This window comes from Hemicordylus capensis, chromosome 2 (assembly GCF_027244095.1).
Source record: "Hemicordylus capensis ecotype Gifberg chromosome 2, rHemCap1.1.pri, whole genome shotgun sequence".
Classification (NCBI taxonomy): Eukaryota; Metazoa; Chordata; class Lepidosauria; order Squamata; family Cordylidae; genus Hemicordylus; species Hemicordylus capensis.
The window spans coordinates 49,028,622-49,053,561 of record NC_069658.1 but is presented as its reverse complement, the minus strand read 5'-3'; the positions used below and the strand labels follow the sequence as shown (position 1 = coordinate 49,053,561).

At 43.6% G+C, this 24,940-nt stretch overlaps 1 protein-coding gene across 12 annotated transcripts in view; it reads right to left on the bottom strand.

The window, feature by feature from the left end:
* FAM169A (family with sequence similarity 169 member A) overlaps nucleotides 1–24,940 on the bottom strand; it is a 55,894-nt gene that overhangs the window by 22,700 nt on the left and 8,254 nt on the right. The window contains exon 1 of one of the 12 annotated variants that reach the window (XM_053299316.1): nucleotides 4,360–4,378. The exons of the other annotated variants lie outside the window; for them this stretch is intronic. Coding sequence (XP_053155291.1) covers nucleotides 4,360–4,374 — 15 coding nt within the window. The 5' untranslated portion in view covers nucleotides 4,375–4,378. Of the gene's footprint in view, nucleotides 1–4,359; nucleotides 4,379–24,940 lie in introns of those variants that run through there. 12 annotated transcript variants of the gene reach the window in all.

Here is a 24,940-nt window from a genome sequence, read left to right as displayed (position 1 = left end):
CTCCTGTAAGGCTGTTGCTGTGGCAGCAGTTGCAATGCTAGGAAGTAATGTAAGATGTCATAATTATGTGAGAGCACAACTTGTGCCAATGATACTACAAAAGCGCAGGCAGTGTGTCTGGCAATGGATTCTGGGTCAGGGATTCCTTTTTGGCCATTTTTTGTACTGTGTTTGAAATGTGTTCTGTGTTGGGAGGAACAGATACCCTTTTACTTCTAATGGGGAACCAAAGAGCCAATGGGGGTTTGGGGAAAAGGTTAAAATTTTATTTAAAATAGACTGCTTGAACTGTTCCCTCTAAGGCATGCGCATGCGCATGTGCGCGTGCGCACACATTTTCTGATGTCCACTCAGTTAATTTTAGATCCCGCTCAGGTTGAATCAGGAAGGCCCCACTCTGAATGCATATGCACAAACACTGCCTTGATACTTCTGCTCAGAAGAAAACTCATCCCACACACAAACGAGAAAAATTAGAGAGAACACTGCCTGCCTGCCCATTGCTTTTGTGGGTTGGGTAGTAGGTAGCACTCATCATGCCCAATTGCCCAACCCACTTTGGTCTACCTAGGAGCTATCCATGGGGAATGATGGAGTGTTTCGAGTTTCCCCATTGTTCCCTCTGGCCGAAACAGTCTAGAAGTTTTGAGTTGTTTTATCAAAACAGACAGCTTGACCGCTGTTTTCGACAAAACGTTTTGGCTGCTTTCATTTCGTTTGGAGCTTGAAACAAGAAGCAACATCAGTTTTGTGCAAATCCAAACCAATACCATTTACCAACACTCACTCAATAGTCAAGACTTAATAATTTTTTATTATATTTGTACGCCATTCCAAACCTCCGTCTCAGGGAGGTTTACAGAAAATAATAGTCAGCAGTGTCCTCTTATTTGTGACTTAGTTTTCAGTTTTATAACTCTGGCCTTTCCAAAAAACCAAAAAAGAACACACCCCATGTTTAATAGAAATGTGGGCAGGGTTTGGTTTCTGTGTCATCTTTCTAGGTCAGGAGTGGGCAGAAAGTAGACTGCCCACAATATACCACCAGCTAATTGGGTGGGGGGGCGCTATCTAGCTGCCTGCAGGGGTTCTTAGACTGCTGGACTAGATGGTCCTTGGATTTCATATGGCACTACTTACTGTATATTGTTATGCTATCAAACGTACACGGAATCACCTACTTAACTCCTTAACTGCACACCCCAGGTATGCACTATTACTCTGTAAATTCAACTCCACAGGTGGAGCACAGAGATTCTAGTGGGGGAAAAGTAGACCATCCCAGACCAAAGTCAACCCACTCCTGTTCTGGGTCAAGGCCTTGTAGCCAGCCAATGGCCCAAACAAGGTAACAATCCCTTGCAATGGAATAGCTCTTCAGAACAATTCTATGTCATTTCTCACATTCATTGGGGCCAAATGTGCTGCTATTATACACAGGAAAAAACTCCACAACCCTCCCTCTGTGAACCAGACAACATACAGTTGCAATAGATGCTTTACTGAATGTCTGTCCTCACATGTGGCAAATTAAAGCAGGAAAGTTTGTTCTTCAAAGTGATAATTGGGGTTAATGCTTCATTCACATAGATACCATGTGTTATCACAGTACAGAAGCACATCACAAGTCAGCATGATCTCATAGTAAACAGCTAACGTCATAAGGCCCTATATATTAGCAGCTGGAACAAATGATGCACTCAAGAGCTTTAAAGAATTCTACAGCTAGCTTTTTCAGCCGTCCAAGGTAAACTTCCTAACAATTAAACTGGCAAACGAAGCTTCTGGGGATGATGTAGAACTACTAAGGGACCATTACTTAAAGGCAATTAGGAAAGGATTAAGGAGGAAATCATTTGTATTACATGGTGCTGGGAACAACTGATTGGATGAGGCTTCAGAGGCGGATTAGCAGCTTCCTGTGATTTATTTGTCACACTTATACCATGTTCTTCCTCCAAACAGATTGGAGGCTTCCATGTGGTTCTCAAATGGGACCCTATCCAAGCAACTTGCCATAACCCCTGCTAACTGGGCAAAGAGGCTCCTTTTGCTGTGGTGATTCTCTTTATTTAGCAGGGGGAGAGTAACTGGCCCTATTCACTCCCAGCACAGTACTTCCAGTAACTGTTGCTGATGTCTATCTTGTTTCTTTTTAGAATGTGAGCCCTTTGAGGACAGGGATCCATCTTATTTGTTTGTTATTTCTCTGTGTAAACCGCCCTAAGCCATTTTTGGAAGGGCGGTATAGAAATCAAATTTAATAAATAATAATGATGATGATGATGATGATCCAGACCTGCTCAGCATGCACAGAACTACATCATGTGCCTTCAGACAGTTCCCTGGACCTGGAACTCCAAGACACAAAGTATGAAATTTCACTCAAGGCTACAAAGAAACTGGAAGGCAGTGCAGCCCAAGGCATTTTGCTGCCAGAGGTGAAGAACAATATGACACACAAACTCCTGCAGTGGGAACTCAGCATTCTCAGACCATGCTGCCGAGGTCCAGCAGTAACACCCTAGCTCTCAGACTATGCCAACAAGTCAGGCAGTGGTTCATAAGAACAGCCCTGCTGGATCAGGCCCTAGGCTCATCTAGTCTAGCATCCTGTTTCGCACAGTGGTCCACCAGATGCTGTGGGAAGCCCATAGGCAGGAATTGAGGGCAAGCCCTCTCTCCTGCTGTTACTCCCTTGCAACTGGTATTCAGAGGCATCCTGACTCTAAGGCTGGAGGTAGCCTATAGCCCTCCGACTAGTAGCCGATGACAGACCTCTCCTCCATGAAGTTATCCAAACCCTTCTTAAAGCCATCCAGGTTGTTGGCTGTCACATCTTGTGGCAGAGAATTCCACAAGTTGATTATGCGTTGTGTGAAAAAGTACTTCTGTTTGTTGGTCCTAAATTTCCTGGCAATCAATTTCATGGGATGGCCTCTGGTTCTAGTGTATGTAAGAGGGAGAAAAATTTCTCTCTAGCCACTTTCTCCACACCATTCACGGTTTTATAGACCTCTATCATGTCTCCCCATAGTCATCTTTTTTCTAAACTCAACAGCCCCAGGTGTTGTAGTCTTGCATCATTAGGAAGATGCTCTAGGCCCCTGATCATCTTGGTTGCCCTCTTCTGTACCTTCTCCAGTTCAACAATGTCCTTCTTTAGTTTTGGTGACCAGAATTGTATGCAGTACTCCAAGTGTGGCTGCACCATAGATTTGTATAAGGGCATTATGATATTATGTTTTTAATCCCGTTCCTAATGATCCCTAGCATGGAATTGGCCTTTTTCACAGCTGCCACACATCAAGTTGACACTTTTAATGAGCGTTCTACCACGACCCCAATATCCCTCCCCTGGACGCTTTCCAGATTACACCCTGCAACGGGGGCACAGGAGATCTCTGAAGTGTGCTTCCACACTTCCTGTGTTGTGACACTGCAGTCCCTAAGTGGACAACAGGATGCCGTTCAAATTTCTGATGCCTTGTTTTGAATTTAATTGCTATGATATAGTGCTATGACATCGTGTATCCGGCGTAAAAAGGTTGCTGTTTTTTCGGGTTGTTAGTTTCCCCGGGACTGCTCTCCCTGCTGTTTACGTTTCAAATGTGATTCGCCTGAAGAGAAACATTTCGCTGCTGTTAAGCAGCTAATCTGGGAAGCACCCAGGTGAGTCACCGACAGTTCAGATCCCATCAGCATATACATGAAGCTGGAGTTTTTCGTTCCAATGTGCATTACTTTACACTTGCCAACACTGAACCGCATTTGCCATTTTGTCACCCACTCACTCAGTTTGGAGAGATACTTTTGGAGCTCCTCACACTCTTTTATGGATTTCACTACCCCATATAATTTGGTGTCATCTGCAAGTTTGGCAACCTCTCTGCTTATCCCAACTTCTAGATCAGGGATTCTCAAACTTGGGTCCTCAGGTGTTATTGGACTTCAGCTCCCATAATCCCCAGCCTCAGTGGTCTTTGGTTGGGGATTATGGGAGCTGAAGTCCAATAACACCTGAGGACCCAAGTTTGAGAATCACTGTTCTAGATCATTTATAATAAATTAAAAAGCACAGGTCCGAGTACAGATCCCTGGAGGACCCCACTTCTTACTTCCCTCCATTGCGAAAACTCTCCATTTATAACTACCCTCTGTTTCCTGTCCTTCAACCAGTTACCAATCCACACATGCACTTGTCCCCTTATCTCATGACTGCTAAGTTTTTTCAAGAGTCTTTGATGAGGAACTTTGTTGAAGGCTTTTTGGAAGTCCAGATATCAACCAGATCACCTTTATCCACACACCTGCTGACACTCTCAAAGAACTCCAAGAGGTTAGTGAGGCAAGATTTACCTTTGCAGAAGCCATGCTAGTTCTCCTGTTCTTCTATGTGGTTTACAATTTTATCTTTGAGAATGCTTTCCATCAATTTGCCTGGAATAGATAAGTAACCAGCCTGTAAATTTCCAGGATCACCCCTGGATGTGTCATCAGTGTTACGTTGGCTACTTTCCAGTCCTCCAGTACAGAACCTGATTATAGGGATAAGTTATATATTTTTGCAAGGAGGTCTGCAATATCACATTTCAGTTCTTTAAGGACTTTTGGATGGATGCCATCTGGCCCTGGCAATTTGCTAGTTTTTGATTTTTTCAGAAAGTTCAGAAGATCATCTCTTGTCACCTCTATATGACTCAGTTCTTTAGCCTCCGTGCCTAAGAAGTTTGGTTCAGGAACAGATATATGCTCAGTATCCTCTGCCATTAAGACAGATGCAAAGAACTCATATAGCTTCTCTGCAACCTCCATATCATCCTTAATAAATCCCTTCCACTCCCTAATGGTCCAACGGCCTCCGTGGCAGGTTTCCTGCTTCTGATGTATTTAAAGAAGTTTTTGTTCTTTTGTTCTTGATGCTTTTAGCTAAATGTTCCTCAAACTCTCCTTTCTCCTCCCTTATTGCCACCTTGCATTTCTTTTGCCAGAGTTTGTGTTCCTTTCTGTTCTCTTCATTTTGGCAGGATTTGAGGGAAATCCCTAGTTTCAAACATAGGAAGTGGTGACAAAGTGGAACAAACAATAGTATACACCCAGTTATCACAGTTTCTGGTCTTTCAGTTCCATTATTTGCCAAGTTAAAGCACAAACACACCCATGATAGGAACAGCCGTTGCTTCTCTTAACACAGTTTGAGACTGTTGCCACTTCCTAGGTTCAAACTTCCTAGTTTTGAACCTAGGGGGGGAATTGCTAGGGAAATTCCTAGACACATAGTACGCTCTAGTGGGGAGCGGAGAGAAAAAATGAACACTGTGCCCAAGTGAGGTGAGGAAGGACATTAGCTGAGGATGGCAAAGTAGTGCCTGTGGTGGTAGGGTCTTGGCACTTGTGCTCCCATGCCGCTCCCCACACTCATACTGGAGCCGACTGCCTCAACCTGCCTCATAGAAGGGCTATCCCTCCTGGAAGGAAACAGCCATCAGTTTATAAATAGGAATGTTTTTGCTTTTTAAAAAAAGCAGCAGAGAAATAACCACATATTTTTACAAGGTGTCACACACAGCATGTTGGAATGCCAGCCTGCATCATGCTTGCACAATACTAAGATATGCACAGCACCTGCCACAACCAAAAAAACATAACTTCTGGTCATCATTCCTGACATGTTTCAAATAAAGGAGAATCAAGCAGAAAAGCAGCAGCAACCGGAGCTTAGCTGCTCTCTGGCTTGCTTACCAAAAACATTCAGGAAGATGACAAATAATGGTAGTAACCTTCTTAATTTGTGTGTACATAACGAACCAGGATGAATCAGTTTGCATTTCAGGAACTCAACTCAGAAATTCTTCCACTGCTGTTGTTTCATCCACACACAAAAGAACTAAGTCTTTACTGCTTCTGTCTTTAGGTTTTGATACTTTCAGCAATAATTGGTTTAAGAAACGTACATTATATTTCAGCCCTTCACAGTACTCAAATCAAAAACATTTTTTCCTTCCAGGATTCTGTAGGACAAACTATTTTCACACACAGCCCAAAAGAGAGAGATGGCAAAACAAAAAACAAGCCAGTAAATGCCTTTCTAGGAAGAATGCCCCCTTTCCCTCCTCCACCAAAACTGCATGCCTACTGCTGCATTTTAAATATGGCTTAGAATGTTTTTAGTTCTGATCCTATCCTCTACAACATAAGCAAGCAAGTTCATTCATAAGAACATCCCTGCTAGATCAGGCCCTAGGCTCATCTGGACCAGCATTCAGTTTCCCACAGTGTCCCACTAGATGCCTCCAGGAAGCCCACAAGTAGGAGATGAAGGCATGCTCCCTCCCCCATGGTTGCTCCCCTGCAACTGGTATTCAGAAGCATCCTGCCTTCAAGCCTGAAGGCAGCCTGTAGCTATCAACACCAGTAGTCACTGATAGATCTGTACTCCATGAATTTGTCCTTTTAAAGCCATCCAAGCAGATGGCCATTACCACATCCCATGGCAGAGAATCCCACAGATCAGGGATCCTCAACGTTGGGCCCCCAGATGTTATTGGACTTCAACTCCCATAATCCCCAACCAAAGGCCACTGGGGCTGGGGATTATGGGAGTTGAAGTCCACTAACATCTGGGGGCCCAACGTTGAGGATCCCTGCCATAGATTAATTCTGCACTGTGTGAAAAAGCACTTCCTTTTGTTGGTCTTAAATTTCCTGGTAGTCAGTTTCATGCGATGACAACTGGTTCTAGTACTGAGAGGAAGAAAAACTTGCTCTCCACTCTATACTCTGGTTTCTCTTCAGATCATATAAATCTTTTGCCTTGCTCTCCACTCTCCGTGGATAATTTTGCATAAAAATAAAATTTTGCATACATAATTTTATTCAGTAATCCAAAAACCTTTGGCTCAGGATGAGAGTTAAGATGCTCTACATTTTTCACTCATACTTTAAAAAGAATGGAAATTGCAAGTTGATGTGCCCCTCTTAACATCTGTGCCATGTAAGCCATAAAGACTTTAGGCAGAAATTAATCAGGGGCATATCTAGGAAGTGATTAGGGAAACCACACCTGAAAATGTCTGCTTGGATGCATCCCTCCCCAGCCCAATGTCCAAAGACCAAAGCAAAGCATGGGTGCATGGAGCCTCATTTCTAAAACTATCATCATATACCAAACTTAGATAGATGCAATAACGTTGGGGGTTCCTTACAAGTCAAAGATAGTTTCCTAATCCTACAGAGCTTGAACCTTGTGGTTATTCACCCAGAAGAGCAGTCTAGATTGTCAACCAAAAAGGGTGGAGGATACGCCTTGTAACAGAAGACAGGAAGAATGGTAATAAAATTAATTTTAGTCCAGTGTTCAATTATATAATAAACTGTTGGAATAGCAAGGACAGCATATTATTTCCATTTAGAAAGCGAAGGCAGACCCTGGAGGGAGTGGGGGCGGGGGATGGAAGAATACACAACTGCATCCCTGGTTGTCCCTTCAGCACGACACCACTGATATTGTGGCTCTACTTTTTAAAAACTAAGCAATAAAGCCTTTAAAAACTGGCGTGTATTGAAATGAATGAGCATATCTATGTCGTGGAGCAAGACAGAAGCAGCTGTTAGTGCTGGCAAGGGCCTTGTGTCTTCTAGGACAACGTTCAGGGCTTTGTGGGGAGGAGAGAATCTGAGACAGCACAGCTTCCCCCGATGATGAGTCTGCTTCCTCCTTCCTCTCCTTTTAAGCCTCTGCACATTGCATGACAGTAAAACTGTCAGGTCAAATCCTCGTCATGAATTCCAGAGCTGTGCTCCGTTCATGAGAGAACCACCTGATTGGTCAGTGGTTATTCTGGCTGACTGAGCAAACTCGATGTAGCCTTAAGCAACCCAAGTTGTTATGAGCATCCATGCAAAGCGGAAATTAAAAGCGAAAGGGGAGGGGGGGGGAGGATTCCAAATAATTGTTTTTTAATTAGGAAGAGTACTGCACTGCACTTCTTTCTGTGGCTGAAATAAACACGCACTCATTCCCTCAAAAGATGCTTACCTAATCGCGTTAAAAGGCTCTTTGTACTAAGACCCAGTATAAGTGGTGCCTGCTTCACTCTGTAATAGTGACAGACTTTCCACCCGCCCTGTGACCCTGCAAAAGTGACTATGCTACCAACAGCACGTCCTTTACTAACAGTGCTTCATTGTTGCCGCTTCTTACACTGAATTCAAAGGCAGCACAAGATAAATGACTATAGGTCTCCTGATATTTTTGTTGCCAATACAGTCGATAGTACAATCTCACCTATTTCCAAGATGAGCAGCTAAAAATACTGACCTAGGAGAGAGGAAACACACCACAGAGCTGTGAGATTCTTCAGGAGAACAGAAAAAGCCCAGAATGGGTTTCCTGACCAGCTCGGTTTTTTAAAAATAAGAGACAAGTTTCTAGCTCCTGCAGTGGCAAAAATATGCTTCTAAGCGTGCATGGGCAATGCTTGCTGAAGTTGCAAATACCAGAGAAGTAGCTGAATGACATTTGCAGTGGGTGAGGGACAGTGTTCTCTTTAAATGTTTTCATCTGTGTGTGGAATGAATTTTGTTCTGGGTGGCACTATCAGGGCAGTGTGTGCACACGTGCATTCAGAGTGGGGCCTTCCTGATTCAACCTGAGTGGGATCTAAATTAACTGAGCAGACATTAAAAAAAAAAGAAAAACTTGTGAGCGCACACACCTTAGAAGGAACACTGGTGAGGGCAGAGCTAAAATGTCCTTGCCCCAATATAACTGGCAAAACCAGAATTAGACATACAGTAACTTATTGTATTCAGTTCGCAAACTTATAGCCATGTTGTTGGTCTATTAAAACCAGCCAACAGTCAACACAGAAATACCTTTTATAGGGCCAAAGTGCCAAAGTTTTGAGCAGCGAGTTTTCACCTTTGGGTAATTTTGGCTAATCAAGTTATCATCAGGCTGTGGCTTTTGAATGCACTTAAGTTCCAGAAGAACTGAAAATCAGGAAACAATGCAAGAGATTTTGTTTTTTTGTTTTTAAGGGTGGGGGGGACTATGAGGAACAGAACTGAAGGATATGAAGAGAATGTGGGACAGAGGACTGAGGCAAGTTACGCTGCTGCTTTGAAAACTTCTCTGTTTATTTGCTGGACTCTATGCAGGTATGTGTTTTTGGTGAACCTGGAGTTGCAGGGAGCATGTTCACTGTCGCTGGGGTGATTCCAGTGGTGGTGGGAAATAGAGGAAGGTGCGGCGATTGCAGGATAGCAGGCCATTACAGGGGAAGGGAGTAGTGGTGTGCACGGAACCGCACCTCCGCGGTCCGGCACTGGGGAGGGTGGATCTTTAAGGGTGTACTTACCCCTCCCGCCACTTTCCCCCCTCCAGCACTCCCCGTTTTGTAAGCATTTGGGGAGGCAAGGTACCTTTGTGCCGACCCTACAACCGTTCCTCTCCAAATGGCTTCAAAAGCCTCACTGCACGTGCACACGTCACACACATCATGTCCGTGTGTCGCACATGTGCACACGCACGACATGATGCGCATGTATGACATGAGCATGCACCTTGAGGCTTTTGAAGCCATTTGGCGAGGAACGGGGGTAGGGACGGCAGGAAGGTACCCTGCCGCCCCAAATGCTTACAAAATGGGGAGTGTTGGAGGGGGGAAAGTGGCAGGAGGGGTAAGCACACTCTCCCCTGCCCTTAAAGATCCACCCTCCCCAGTGCCGGACTGGCCCAGAGGCCCTTAGAATGGGCTCTGGACTGGCCCGTGCACATCCCTAGAAGAGAAATCAGAAATTTAATAGCTGTTACCCCTTCCAGCTTCCTTGCCAGTTCTATGACTGGAGAGAGGAGAGCTGGTCTTGTGGTAGCAAGCATGATGTCCCCATAGCTAAGCAGGGTCTGCCCTGGTTGCATCTGAATGGGAGACGATGTGTGAGCACTGGAAGATCTTCCCCTCAGGGGATGAAGCCGCTCTGGGAAGAGCAGAAGGTTTCAAGTTCCCTCCCTGTCTTCTCCAAGATAGGGCTGAGAAAGATTCCTGACTGCAATCATGGAGAAGCCGCTGCCAGTCAGTGAAGACAATACTGAGCTAGATAGACCAATGGTCTGACTCAGTATATGGCAGTTTCCTATGTTTCTATGACCTTGGGCAGTACCAAACCCCCACAGAACCTCACCTTGCTTCTCTGTAATGCCAGGTCCGTTCAAAATAAAACAGAAATCATCCATGATTTGACTGTGGATAATGGAGCTGACTTCATATGTATTACAGAGACCAGGGTTCCTGTTAGGGAATTGGCCTATATTGAATGTGTGTACCTATGTCTGGAGACCAAGGATCGACTGGGCCTTCTATTCGTGTACCATTCAACCCGCTGCCCAACAGAGTCCTTGAGCTGGCTGATGATTGAAGAGGTGGTGTTGGAGTCTCCCAGACTAGTAGTTCTGGGGGACTTTAATGTTCACTTCGTAACCAATTTTTCAGGATCAGGAGTCCACAGCAGCCATGACAACTATGGGCGTATCCCAGGTGGTTTTGGGACCAACACACATTGTTGGTCACACTCTCGATTTGGTTTATTGCTCTGATCAGGAAGGAGTTCCATGGGTTGAGATTTCCTCATTGTCATGGACAGACAGACCACCATCCAGTTAAGGTTGGATTTACAGCCTCAACCCTCCTCCGCAGGGGTGAAGGACCTATTAGGATGGTCCACCCAAAAGGGCTATTGGATCCCATAGGATTCCAAGAAGCCTTAGAAGGCTTTAAGGTTGGTTCTGCCAGTGATTCTTTTGATGCCCTGGTTCAGACTTGGAATAATGAACTCACTAGGGCAATAGATATAATTGCTCCTAAGTGCCCTCTCTGACCTGCTTCTAAATTAGCCCCTTGGTATTCAGAAGAGTTATGGTGGCTGAAGTGGCAAGGTAAACGGCTCGAGTACAAGTGGAGAAAGACTCTGCTCAAATCTGACAGATTACAACACAGAGCACATTTGAAGATCTATGCTCTGGCAATGCGTGCAGCAAAGAAGCAGTTCTTTTCTGTCCACATTGCTTCTGCAGGCTCATGTCCAGTGAAATTGTCTAGGATTGTGAGAGAGCTGCCCCTCCTCCCCTGAATGAGTATTTGGATCCATCAGTTGCCTATTGTGACATTTTTAATGAGTTTTTTGCAGATAAAATCTCTCATATTCGAGCTGAACTAGATGCCACAGTTACTGCAGAGTCTATTTTGGAGGTGTCCAGCAGCTCCTTTTGTGTGGTTAAATTGGCTCAATTTCGGTTTGTGACTCCCGAAGATGTGGACAAGATACTTGGGACACTGTGCCTTACCATCTGTTCTCTCGATCTTTGCCCAACATGGCTTATACGATCTAGCAGTGATATTATTGGAGAGGGCCTTGTTAAGATCATTAATGTTTCTCTGAAGGAGAGCAAGATGCCTCCTTGTCCACTCTTGAAGAGGCCTGCATTGGAACCCTCAGAATTAGGCAACTATAGGCCTGTCTCCAACCTCCCATGGTTTGGTAAGGTGATTTAAGAGAATGGTGGCATCTCAGCTCCAGGCTACCTTGGAGGAAGTAAATTATCTGGATCCATTTCAAACTGGCTTTCGGGCAGGCTATGAGGTTGAGACGGCCTTGGTCAGCTTGTTGGATGATCTCAAATTGGGAATTGATTGGTGGAGTGTGACTCTGTTGATCCTTCTGGATCTCTGGGAGGCTTTCAATACCATCGACCATGGTATCCTTCTGGGACGCCTGAAGGGGTTGGGAGCAGGAGGCACGGATTTGCAGTGGTTCTGCTCCGACCTCTCAGGTAGGTTCTAGATGGTGTTGCTTGGAGAACGTTGCTCTTCAGAACAAGAGCTCCGGTATAGAGTCCCACAAGGCTCCATACTGTCTCCAATGCTTTTTAACATCTACATGAAACTGCTGGGAGAGATCATCAGAGGATTTGGTGCAGGGTGTTATCAGTATGCTGACAACACCCAAATCCATTTCTTCATGTCAACTTCATCAGGAAATGGCCTAACCTCCCTAAATGCTTGCCTTGAGGAGGTAATGGCCTGGATGAGGGAGAACAAACTGAGGCTGAATCCAATCAAGATGGAGGTACTCATTGTGGGAGGTCGAGACTAAGGAGGTGGTTTAGATCTGCTTGTTCTGGACAGGGTTGCACTGCCCCCAGGAAGAGCAGGTACATAGTCTGGGAGTACTTCTGGACCCAAACCTCTTCCTGATTTCTCAGGTTGAGGCAGTAGCCAGCTATGTCCATTTCTGGAAATAAACTACCTTGAAACAGTGGTGCATATGCTGGTAACATCCAGGATTGACTACTGCAATGCACTCTACATTGGGCTGCCTTTGTATGTAGTTCAGAAACTGCAGTTAGTATAGAATGCAGCAGCCAGGTTGGTATCTGGGGTTGCCTGAAGAGATCATATTACACTTATTTTAAAAAGAACTACACTGGCTCCCAAGAGGTTTCCAAGCAAAATACAAAGTGCTGGTTATTACCTATAAAGCCCTAAATGGTCTGGGTACAAGGTATTTAAGGAACACCTTCTTCTTCATCAACCCCACTGCCTGGTAAGATCATCTGGGGAGGTCCAGTTGCGGTTGCCACCGGCTTGGTTGGTGGTGACTCAAAAACGGGCCTTTTCTAGATTTGCCCTGGGATTCTGGAACGTGCTTCCTAATGAAATTAGAGATCCCCTTCACTGAGTATTTTTAAGAAGGACCTAGAAACACCTGTATTGGGCTGTAGCGATATAGGAAGATGCTGAGAGGCATAATCTCATACTGCGTGGAAGATGGCAATGGGAAACCCCTCTTGTATTCTACCAAAGACAACCACAGGGCTCTGTGGTCACCAGGTCAACTTGACGGCACACTTTACCTTTACCTAAAACATACCTCTTTAGTATGGCTTTTAGTTTATAGTTTTAAAGCTTCGATTTTTTTAGTTTTTATAGTATTTTAAATTGTTTTATTTATTATTTATTTACTTAAATATTTTTTAAGTAACTTATGTCTCTGGGCGGTTTACAACAGATAAAAACATTAAAACATTAGTTAAAAACAAAAACAAGAAATTTAAAACACAACAATATAAAGATTTTTTAAAACAATGCTCTAAAACATTAAAGACAATCAAAACAGTATCAGTTAAAAAGCCTGAGTGAACAGATGTGTCTTTAAAGACCTTTAAAAAGTTATCAGAGATGGGGAGGCTCTTATTTCACTAGGGAGCGCATTCCAAAGCTTCGGGGCAGCAACGGAGAAGGCCCATCCCTGAGTAGCCACCAGATGAGCCGGTGGCAAATGCAGATGGACCTCTCCTGATGATCTCAATGGGCAGTGGGGTTCATAATTATATTAATTTTTTAATGGTTTTATATTGTGAACCGCCCAGGGAAATTTTTGTATAGGGCAGTATATAAATGTACCAAATAAATAAATAAAATGTGTCTAACCTAGAACAGTGCTTCTGAAGCTATGTTTCAGAAAACTGAGGTTCCTCAGATATTATTAAAAATATGTATGTATATTTGAGAACAAAGCAGTTCTAAAAGTGGTTTACATTCCACCACCACCACCATCCAAAAAACCTCACCACAGAGGATGATTCCCTGCCCCAAAGGGGCTCAGAATCTAAACAGAACACACCGCGGACACTAGCAACAGCCATAGGAAGGACACTATGCCGAGGCTGAATATGAACAGCTAAATATTAGAGAACCACAACTTGAATGTGCCTCTTTGTCCAGTTAGCAGGGGTAGAGATCAGTCATAAAGGAGGACAACTCCCTGAAAGAGCACTTGGTCAAATACTATCAGTCCTCCACTGCAACATGCACCTCAGGGCAGCTTTTGGTGTGTCTTTTTGGTGTGTTTTGGTGTGGTGTGATATATATATAGGCCTTGTTGACACTGAGGTAAACTAGTGTTTGAGCAGGGGTAATTTAGACTGTAAGTGGGGGCTGATATGACAGAATGCTTTTTATGCACAATCAGTTCTAAGCAGAATGAATGGAACCTACTTTCTGCTATGCAATGCTTTTTATTAGCTTTGACTGGTACACCAACTGCAACAAGGACCTTAATAATACTGTTCCACATGCTCCTGTAACCTCTCAGCTTGACTGCTGTAATGTGCTTTATGTGGTACAGGTGGCCCTTATCCACAGTTTTGCGTATCTGCAGTCAAGCAATGGAGACCTGACCTCGTTATTTGTAGATATTAAAGGATATAATTCACCTGTCCACAGCTCCTAGGTGACCAGAAATGACCTCCGAGGCAATTTCCAGCCACCATTTTGCTAACAGAGCCATTCTGTGGCTCTTTTTTAAAAAATTCCCTTGTGATTTTTCATGGAAAAAATGGCAGAATTGGGGGGTTTGGCGGGGGGAGACATTGCTGGACAGCTGGAGACTTGCAGAGCATGGCACGGTATGTTATTCACCATTTCCTGCTTCTTTGTTACTTTTTTGTCCTCCAGGAACCTAACCTCCCAATTGCCATTGACCAATGGTGCTGTCATCTGCATTTCCATTATCTAAAGAAATCAGCGGGAACAACACCCCCGCGGATAACAAGGGCCGCCCATATTGCCCTTGAAAACAACTTCAGATGGTCCAGAACACATTGACCTGGCTTCTGTCTAGGCAAGTTGCACAAAGCATGTGGCATCAGTTTTGCAAGAGCGTCTCTGGTTGGTTACCATTTTTGTTTCTTGCACAAATTATTAAGAAAGATTTTAACTTTGAAAGCCTTACTTGGCCATAAAGCCATCTGGGTTAAGTGGTAGAACATCAAATAAAGCCAGTATCTACTAGACACCTGTTCATCTACAGTCATCCCTCATCAACCGTTAGGGTTATATTCCTACAAAACCCCATGGTTGGCAAATGTGTGGTTCATGAGACATAGGAATGAATGGGAGACAGGAGGTTAGGGGAACTGTGATTGTAAAAACACCTCAAAATAAAGGAAGAAATGCTCAAAAATAGCTAAAAATCACCAAAAAACACACCTTAATATCACCAGGAGCCACCAAGAGGAATGAGCAGATTGAACCACTGGAAATTGTTTGAACTCCCCAAAATCACTCAAATGCACTTAAAATAATCAAGAGTCACCAGGAGTCAGCAAGGGTTACCAAACTGAAGCAGACTGAAACTCTGAACCCCCCAAATCACTAAAATACCCTAAAAATCACTAAAATGTCTCACCAACTGTGGATACTTGGGTCGTGGTCAGCGTTCCCTCAAAGGCATGCACATGCTCACAAGTGTTTTGATGTCTTCTCAGTTAATTCTAGATCCCGCTCAGATTGAATCAGGAAGGCCCCATTCCGAATGCATGCGTGCGCACACTGCCTTGATACTGCTGCCCAGAACAAAATTCATCCCGCACACAGATAAGAAAAATTAGAGAGAACACTGGTCGTGGTTGGCAAGACCAGTCACAATTTCCCATTCGTGGATACTTAAAACTATGATTGGCAAGGGATGACTATATATGGGCAGCCTATACCAATACATATACACATGATGTAAGTAAGTCTTCATATACAAGATTGCTGCCAACATTTCTTTCCCTCCAACCTTGTGAACTGACATTTTCCTTCCCCTCTTGCTATTGGTTTATCTGTTCTGTGTTGGAATTATGTTAAATGTCAGAGAAAATATACTAAAACTATAATTTTGATAAATCCACAGACTGATTAGGGTAATATGCAACATTAGGTTTATAAATTAGGATATCAGGAACTTCAGGCATTCAAAGATACCTCTTTTCTTGTTCCTCTAAATCTAGTTAACAAATTTAGGAGAGACAAAATACACACTTGCATATTTACAAGTTTCCAGAAGTTATACCGTATATACTCGAGCATAAGCCGATCCGAATATAAGCCGAGGTACCTAATTTTACCTAAGAAACAAAAAAACTGATTGACTCGAGTATAAGTCTAGGGTGTGAAATGCAGCAGCTACTGGTGAGTAGTACTGGAGCAGCGGGACGAATGGAGCCCACTGTGATCAGTATGTACTTTATTACAGGGGGACATTTTAGCACGGGCAGATAGATGACTCGAGTATAAGCCAAGGCTAATTTTTTCAGCACATTTTGGGTGCTGAAAAATTCAGCTTATACTCGAGTATATACAGGTAAGTCCATTTTCAAAAGACAGTTGTGAAGCCTTAGAGGCAAACAGTAGAACAGAATTTCCAAAAAAGAATTTTGCCTTTTCCAAAACAAAAATAGCTATGTCAAGCTAGCCAAACTTTAGAACCGATGGCAATGATGTCATGTTCACCACACATATTCCTTTAAGAGGATTGTGATCCCATCCAGGACAGGCAGAACCTCTCAAGCCAATGAGCCACTGCCATAGCCGTCTCCAAGGTTTGGACCATTCACTCTCACCCAGACCATTACTGACTTCAGGCAGACATTTAGAGGTACCGTCTAACCTGGCTCAGCTGCAAGAGGGGAATAAACAGACCTGGGTTATCAGCATATTTTTGTTACCTCTCTCCAACCTCTCCCGCAATTTCATGCAGATGACAAAACAGGAACAGGATCTTAGTACATCCAGCCCTACACTGAGACTACAGTCTTATTGTCCAATTTAAAAATAGGTTGTCAACATCCACCAAGCAACCAAGATTAATGCACCCACCATATTATTTGTAATCTCTCAGAAGCAGCTTATGCTGGTCTGGATTAGTAAAAGAGACAAATCATACATTTCAATCTGAATGCAAGCAGGAGGGGGCAAAAGCCATTCCTCCTCCTCAGTCATCAGAAGTCCAAATGGATTTTAACCGATTCCTATTAAAAACGCATTATTTCTTCAAAAGCACAGCTGCAAAACATTTTGAATTTCTGAGAAACATCACAGTGCTGACATGCTTATAGCACTTGCAGAAGGGTTTCATTTTTGCTTTTAGCATTGATCTGAAAAATAAAGTTAGCCTGAAAAAACATCTTCAATCTGCAGTGCTACAAAGATATGCCACAACGAAGGGGCGGGGGGAGGGTAAACAACTTGTTTAGAATGAACAACCACAATGCAGCTAGATCATGAACCAGCTAACTGGCATGTTTCAGGGTCAAACTGGATGATACATTGGGAAATCTGTGAGCAGTCTGCTTTGGTTTTTAAGTTAAAAGCCAGAGAGCAGCAGCAGTCTGGATGCTGGGAAAGGGGATAAAACTGTTATATGGACCTGGGGGGGTGGAGAGATACAGATATGTATTTGTGAGTTGCCCCTGCAGGGCAAGAACCAACTTCAAGAGGGCAAGAATTTTAGTTGGGGGGAAAGGCATGAGGGGAGGAAGATTAACCCTCCCTCTCCCCCAGCACATGGCCCTGATCTGGCCATTAAGGTCCCTGCAGATGCTTCCAAAGACACAGATTTGCTAAGAGCTCATGCAGTTTGGCCCTCTGGTGCAGGACTAACATGTCACCAATGACAAAATACCACCTAGGGAACACACAGTTACAACATTACATGATTATTATATCAACATACAGAGGAGTCAAACAGGGCTGTCTATTGGTTCCTTTTTATATAATATTTATATCAATGGTATAGTACAGGCCATGGAGTCTCAGAAATTCTTCTCCCCCTCACTTAATGGGCACAAAGTCTTGATCCTGATGGATGCTCATGATATGGCACTTATATCCTCTGTTGAGTTTGGGCTTAGAAAAATGCTTGTCAGATTGGCAAATTATTTATTATTATTATTAATTGTATTTCTATACCGCCTGATATAGAAATCTCCAGGCGGTGTACAGATTACTGCAAGGAGGAGAAGTTTAGGATCAACTATGACAAAAGAAAAGTTTTAGTTTTTGGTACTAGTAGAATCAAATACAGACAGACAACACTCAGCAAACAGAATAATGCCTCTCCTTCAAATATTTGTGTGTCTCCTTTCAGAAAGCTTTATCTTGGTCAGTCCATCTTAACTTTAGTTATTTATTACATTTTATATCCCACTTTTCCTTCAAGGAGCCCAGAGTGGTATACTACATAATTATGTTTCTCCTCACAACATCCCTGTGAAGTAGGTTAGGCTGAGAGAGAAGTGACTGGCCGAGTCACCCAGCAAGTCTCATGGCTGAATGGGGATTTGAACTGGGGTCTCCCCGGTCCTAGTCCAGCACTCTAACCACTACACCACACTGGCTCTCAGTTGGTTAATGCAGCCCTATTAACCACACAACATATAGTGGGGATTATTTTAAAATTCTTCTCCTCCAGCGGGGGTGGGTGGGGTGTCAATTAATAGCTCCTCCAGTCAAAATATTTCAGGGCAAAGTAATTCCACGACTTTTATATGGGGCGGAGATTTGGGGGTAGAATGTGAAAGTGAGAGAGAAATTAGAAATCGTCAAGAATAATTGCCTGAGGAAAATTCTGGGCCTTCTCCTGGGCACCCTTGCTGCTGCGCATCGAAGAATTGAGGCGGGACAGCCCTTAATCTCTGTTAAGAGTCCATCTGATACTGCTAAAATATTTTAAGAAACTTGACAACCTTCCAGAACAAAAGAGCATCTAGTTAAATCATGCTATTGGCACTACCAAGAGGGGAATCAGTAGGCAGAAAACACTATCTCATATTCTGCAAATGTACTCTCTGCTTTCACTCGGGGAACTTAAGTCCTGGGGTAGGGGGAAACTCCGTGATTGCTTCCTTGAGCAAGATGCTAGCCAAGATGCTGGTTTGGTCCAACATTTACAGTTCTCCCTAGGAACACAGGAAGCTGCCGTATACTGAGTCAGACCATTGGTCTATCTAGCTCAGTATTGTCTACACCATGGATTCTCAACGTTGGGTCCCCAGATATTATTGGACTTCAACTCCCATAATCCCCAGCCCCAGTGGCCTTTGGTTGGAGATTATGGGAGTTGAAGTCCAGTAACATCTGGGGACCCAACGTTGAGAATCCCTGGTCTATCCCTGTCAGCGGCTTCTCCAAGGCTGCAAGCAGGAATCTCTCTCAGCCCTATCTTGGAGATGCCAGGGAGGGAACTTGAAACCTTCTGCTCTTCCCAGAGAGGCTCCATCCCCTGAGGGTGCTTAGAGTGCTCACACTTCTAGTCTCCCTTTCATAGGCAACCAGGGCAGACTCTGCATAGCTTAGGGGACAAGTCATGTTTGCTTTGGTATCTAAGAAAAACAGATCCACTTCACAGTACCTACTTAACTTCACCAGGGAGCTCTCCACACAGCAGGCTTTACCTTAGGTTTTCTGGGAAACTTTACTGCGAACTCAAAAGTTGTCCAAAAAACCTGACACAAAAAGTGTATTTTTTTACTCCAATATAAGTTTACCCACTCTAATGGGCAGCAAAAAACCTGAATTGTATATGAAGTGCTCCCCGATAGCTCATAGGGACTTTGGGGTAAATCTGCCCGATATGTGAAAGCACACCCTCCATTCCGGAGATGTGAGCTAAAAGGCTTTAAAAGCCCCATGTGAAAACATCCTTTCTCGTCACCTCAAATTGGCCCAGTTCTTCAGCCTCCAAGCCTGAGAAGCTCAGTTCTAGAGTGAGTATATGGTCAGTATCCTCTGCCGTGAAAACAGATGCAAAGAACTCATTCAGCTTCTCTGCAATCTCCTTATCCTCCTTAATAACTCCTTTCACACCCTCATCATATAAGGGTCCAACTGCCTCCCTGGCAGATTTTCTTCTTCCAATATGTTTTATGTCATTTTATTATGCTTTAATGTGTGTGTTATGAACTGTAGTTACAGCAATAAACTTACTTACTATCAACAGCCTTGAATGGGAGCTAGTTCTGGGAAAATTCAGATATGTTCCATATACATACCCTGCAAAAAAAACCTTGAGTTGAAAATCAACAGACTAAAACACCTTAGTTGCTTCATTGCTCCGATTCTCACATTTTCAAATTTCTCTCTGCTGCTATAGGAGCTAGCAATTAACGTATGCTTACGATGACTCATGCAAGCATGTGCACGCACACACAGAGAGCAAGAGTTCCCAGGACAAGCTTCAACAGCCCACACAAAACTGCAGGAAATCCATCCTTGAAATAGTATAAAAATTTCAAGCAGGAAACACATGGGTCAAAAGAAAGATTGTTCTGCTTGCACTGCAAAGATGTCAATGACCTGTCAAGTCACTGTGAATCACCCAGAATACAATTTGTTATGGGGCAACTAAAATTATTTATTTATTATTGTTGTTGTTGTTGTTTTTATTAAGTCAAAGTCTAGCCCAAGGCAACTGGGCCATGGACTGCTCTTGTTAAAAATCATCATGTTTGTCAGAGGAATCAACAATGGCATGAGCCACTGTTAAGATCTACCAGCTCATGTTATCAGTTAAGTATTCTGCTAGAAATTTTAATATTATTACAAAAAGGGCTTGACAAATCCCGGGAGCCATGGCACCTAGAAATTTAACTGTGGCTCCTAGACTAGGATATCCAGAGGTAGAGTTATTTAATAAAATATTTATTCATCTCAGCCAGCCTTATTTCTGTCCTGTTACTTGTAAAAGTAGACAAAGAGAATCCCATTTATCCTCCCCTTCCACAACGGCCATCACTAAGTCCAGTAATTTTGGCAAGAGTCCATTGTCTGGCTCTTAAACTTTGGGGCTGTCTCTTAGATCCGAAAGAGCATAATCTCATAACACCTCACTCAAGAATATTTTTTCGTCAGTTGTCCAAAAAGATAGTATCAATTGGATTCCACATATTCCAAAACTACATCAAACGGGCACAACTCGCCCCAAAACTTGAAGAGTCAAGTGTGATTTCAATGGGAACTGCAATCCATTTGACACACAGAAGACACTCTTGACCTTAAAAGAAAGTAAGCCCAGAGGTGGCTGTGAACTGTACATACAGATACCTAGCAACCTCAAAGCAGAGTTCCCAACTTCTCTGGATTTGGAAAAATTCCTGAGTCAAGAAGCACATGCTATATCAGTGAGTAACTGATAAAAATCACTATAACAGTGAGTTATTACTATTCTATGCTAAACAAACAGAGAGGCATTTAATATCCACAGCAATCACTTGCAAGTACAGAGCCCCCAGTTTCTGCTGTTCACTGTTAATACCTCATTTTCCCTCCAATTTGCAAACCAAAGCACAATCACATGTCTATCCTCAGCTTGTCAAATGAAACTTGGTTAGTGTGCAGCATTATCTATAGTTGTTTAAAGAATGCCTGGCAATGGCCATTATGAAGATCATTACAATGCCATTAGTATTTCCACATAAGGTAGTATCTCAAGAAGGTTTCAAGATTCCTAGATATCTGAAGAAACACAGTATGTTTAGACTTGAGAAGAGACGATTAAAGACTATGTGATTTCCTCCATAAAATATCTGAAAGGTGGTCACATAGGAGAAGCAGACTCGTTCCACTGCTCCTGAAGGCAGGACGAGCAATGAGCTGAAACTTCGTTACAAGAGAGCTGATCTAGGCTAGATATTAGGAAGAATTTCCTAACTGTAAGAGCTGGTTGACAGTGGAACAGTCTATGATGGACAGTGAGGAACTCACCATCTCCAGAGGCTTTCAAACAGAGGCAGGATATCAGGGATGCTGCAGCATACGGTTTCTTAACCTTGGACCCCCAGATGCTGTTGGACTACAACTCCCATAATCCCCAAGCAAAAGCCATTGCAGTTGAGGATTCTGGGAGTTGTAGACAAGCAACATCTGGGGGCCCAAGGTTAAGAAACCCTGCTGTAACAGTTTCCTGCTCCGAGCTAGGGATTGGGCTAGAAGACCCCCAAGGTCCCTTCCAACTCTAAAATTATATTATTTGTCCAATGGATCTCTGGCGAGAGATGTACTGGTAGGATTTATCAATGGGATGGCATGTCAACATTCCATATAGATTCCTGAAAGATAAATCCTTACAAAAACTCTCTAAGGTAGGTCATGTTGCAGGAGAGTAGTTTATGAATGTACGTCCAGGGAAACCAAAAGCCACCCAGCAAGTTCTTGACAGAAGCAAGATCTGAACTAGGGCTTTCCACTCACAGCTCATTCTTATAACCACTGCATGTAAATGTGTGGCTTGAGGTACTGTCCTTTATTTATGTTTTTTGCAAACCGCTTTGGGAGCATCTGTTAGAAACAAGGTTTATTTTCTGCGGTGGCTTCAGCACTTTGGAACTCCCTCCCACTGGAGACCTGTCTGATCCCACACACACCACTCTTCTTCCGGCATTTGGTAGAGACTTAAGGCCCAGTCACACCCTATGTTCAACACTTGTACAAGTTACAGAGTACACATGTACAGATCTGTACACAGGTACAGTCATTCACATGTTATGCTGAATACAGGTACAGCAATATACTTCCTATCTGTACCATGCATTTGAAGGGCCTGTATCAATGTCCTTTTAAAATGAACACAGGTACAGCCATTCACACAGACACATGTACGAGTGCACATCTGTGCACTTGTACAGCACAATGTCTGAATTGGGCTTTAGCTTTTTCAGAAGGTGTGGGATGAGGTTGCTGCTGCCTAATGTGTATTTCTTCTCTTATTCTGTACAACTGTAGTTTTCTTATGACCATGAATATTTATACAGTGCTTTTCAACAAACAAACAAAAATCACAAATGCAGTTTACATGGCAAAAGGAATGAGAAGATGGGTTCCCTGTCCCAGGGGACTCACAATCTAAAAAGAAATAGCAGCAACAGCCACTGGGAGGGATGCTACGCTGGGTGGCACAGGAGACAGTTGCTCTACTCCTACTAAATGTAAAAAACCTACCACTTTCAAAAGGTGCTTCTTGGCCCAGTTGGCAGGGTTATTTACCACCTTTTCCTCCTGCTCTTTCTCCAAGAAACTCAGGGTTGCTTACCATTAGTATTCAATTGCTGCTATACCATTTTCAGTTCTGATTGGTTATGTTTTATTTCCTGTTGTATACTGCTTTGCATTTTTAAGATTGTACACTGCTTACAGCCACCATTTGCAGAGAAATTTTCAATTTTATTGAAAAGCAGCACATAAATATCCTTAACAACAACAAAATAAAATATAGGGGTCAGTATGACAAGGTCCAAATTTTCAAACCCAAGGATGAGGGGCAGATATCTCCGGGCCTTCACACTGCAAGTCAGGCTTCAGGCAGGTTCTAAGATTGGTAGGCCTACCTTAAAAAAGAAGAAGAAGAAGAAGAAGCCAGTTCCACAATACTGTTCAAGTGGCAGCCCATCACATGAGAAAAAGCAAGAATGCATCTCTCCAGTCAAGCCCACCTGGCATGCTGGCCCCACATCTGCATTATCACATTAGACTGGAACATCCAAGCCAGTCCCTCTTTACAGAGTTTAACTATTCCTTTAAATGCAGCATTTAACCCAAGCAATTAGGCAGGGATCCACAAACTTAGACTTAGCTCACTAGCCAGCCATTATTTCTGGTTGCCACCAATCCGCTCTCTCCCCTCGAATCCTTTTCTGGCACACTGGCAGAGAGGACTTAAGAGACTAGTTGGTCTTCTGTCATTGTGATGTGGTATAGAGATGGTAAGAAACAGTGGAAGCCTTCTCCTACGGCTCAGAAAGGATTCCTGCCATTTCTTTCTTCTCAAAAGGCAGTTAGGGCATATTTGTTCACAGATTTTAACACGGTTTTAAATTTTCCATTATTTTAATGTTTCAACTTTAATTTTGTTTTTATTTTGTGTTTTATTGTAAACTGCCCAGAGACATATGTTTTGGGTAGTATATAAACGTGTTGAATGAATGAATTAATGAATAAAACAAACTGGAGAGAGAAATGAGAACTTTGGGAAGGAGATTTGTGAGGTGTTTGGTGTCCTGCTCATGAAAGGGCTGAGGTGCTACTGGCAAGCGGTTGGGTAGCTGCCAGTTCAGACATTCAGACCCCATGTGATCATGCACGTGAGGGGTCAGAGTGGCATGCCCCTACTTTCCCTCACACAACAAGCAACATCTGAACCAGCCCAAAGAAAAGAGAAAGTGCTCTCACAGCATCTCTCTCAGCTACAGGGTGGGCCTACCTGTCAGGGATGTGCATGAACCAGTCCAGAGGCCATTATCGAGGCCTCCAAACCGGTTCAAATGTGGCCTAGTCTGGCGGTCCGGCGCCCCAATGCCAGGGGGTTTATTTCAGGGCGGAGGCGTTGCACTTACCCCTCCTGCCGCTTTCCCCCCGCCGGCGCTCCATTTTTTAGAAATGTTTTTGAGGCGGCAACGCCCCTGCCCCTGTTATTGGCCAGAAATACCAGAAGTAGCAATCACACGTGCCCCTGCCACCTACGCATGTGTGCCCGCCATGCACATCACACGTTGCGTGCACACGTTGTGTGCGTGACATGCAGTGGTGGTGGGCACATGCGCGATCGCTACTTCCGGTATTCCCAGCCCACAACAGCGGGAAGGATGGCAGGGAGGAATGCTGCTGTTCCAAAAACATTTCAAAAAAACGGAGTGCCAGCAGGGGAAATGCAGCGGGAGGGTAAGTGCAACCCCCCCGCCCTTAAATGGAGACCCCCGCCAGCACCAGACCAGGCCTCTGCGGTTCCTTGCACATCCCTACTACCCGTCTCCAAAGTTCTCTATTTGCTCAAAAGACACAGCAGCAAACTGAATGCTGGACCAACTGTAGGTCTTACACTTCTCTCTTCCACTCTTCAAGCAGCAGCTGGCCCGCACTGTTTTTACGTTTATTCTCCACTTATCGATTTGTCGCATTTATATACCACCCTATATAACATCTCAGGGCAGGTTACAATCTAGTCAAACCACTACTAAAACCTAAAAATCATATAAACAGATTAAAACTGCCATAAGTAAAACTTCAGAACTTTAACACATCATAAACTAAAAGCTTGACAAAACAAGTATGTTTTCAAAAGTCAC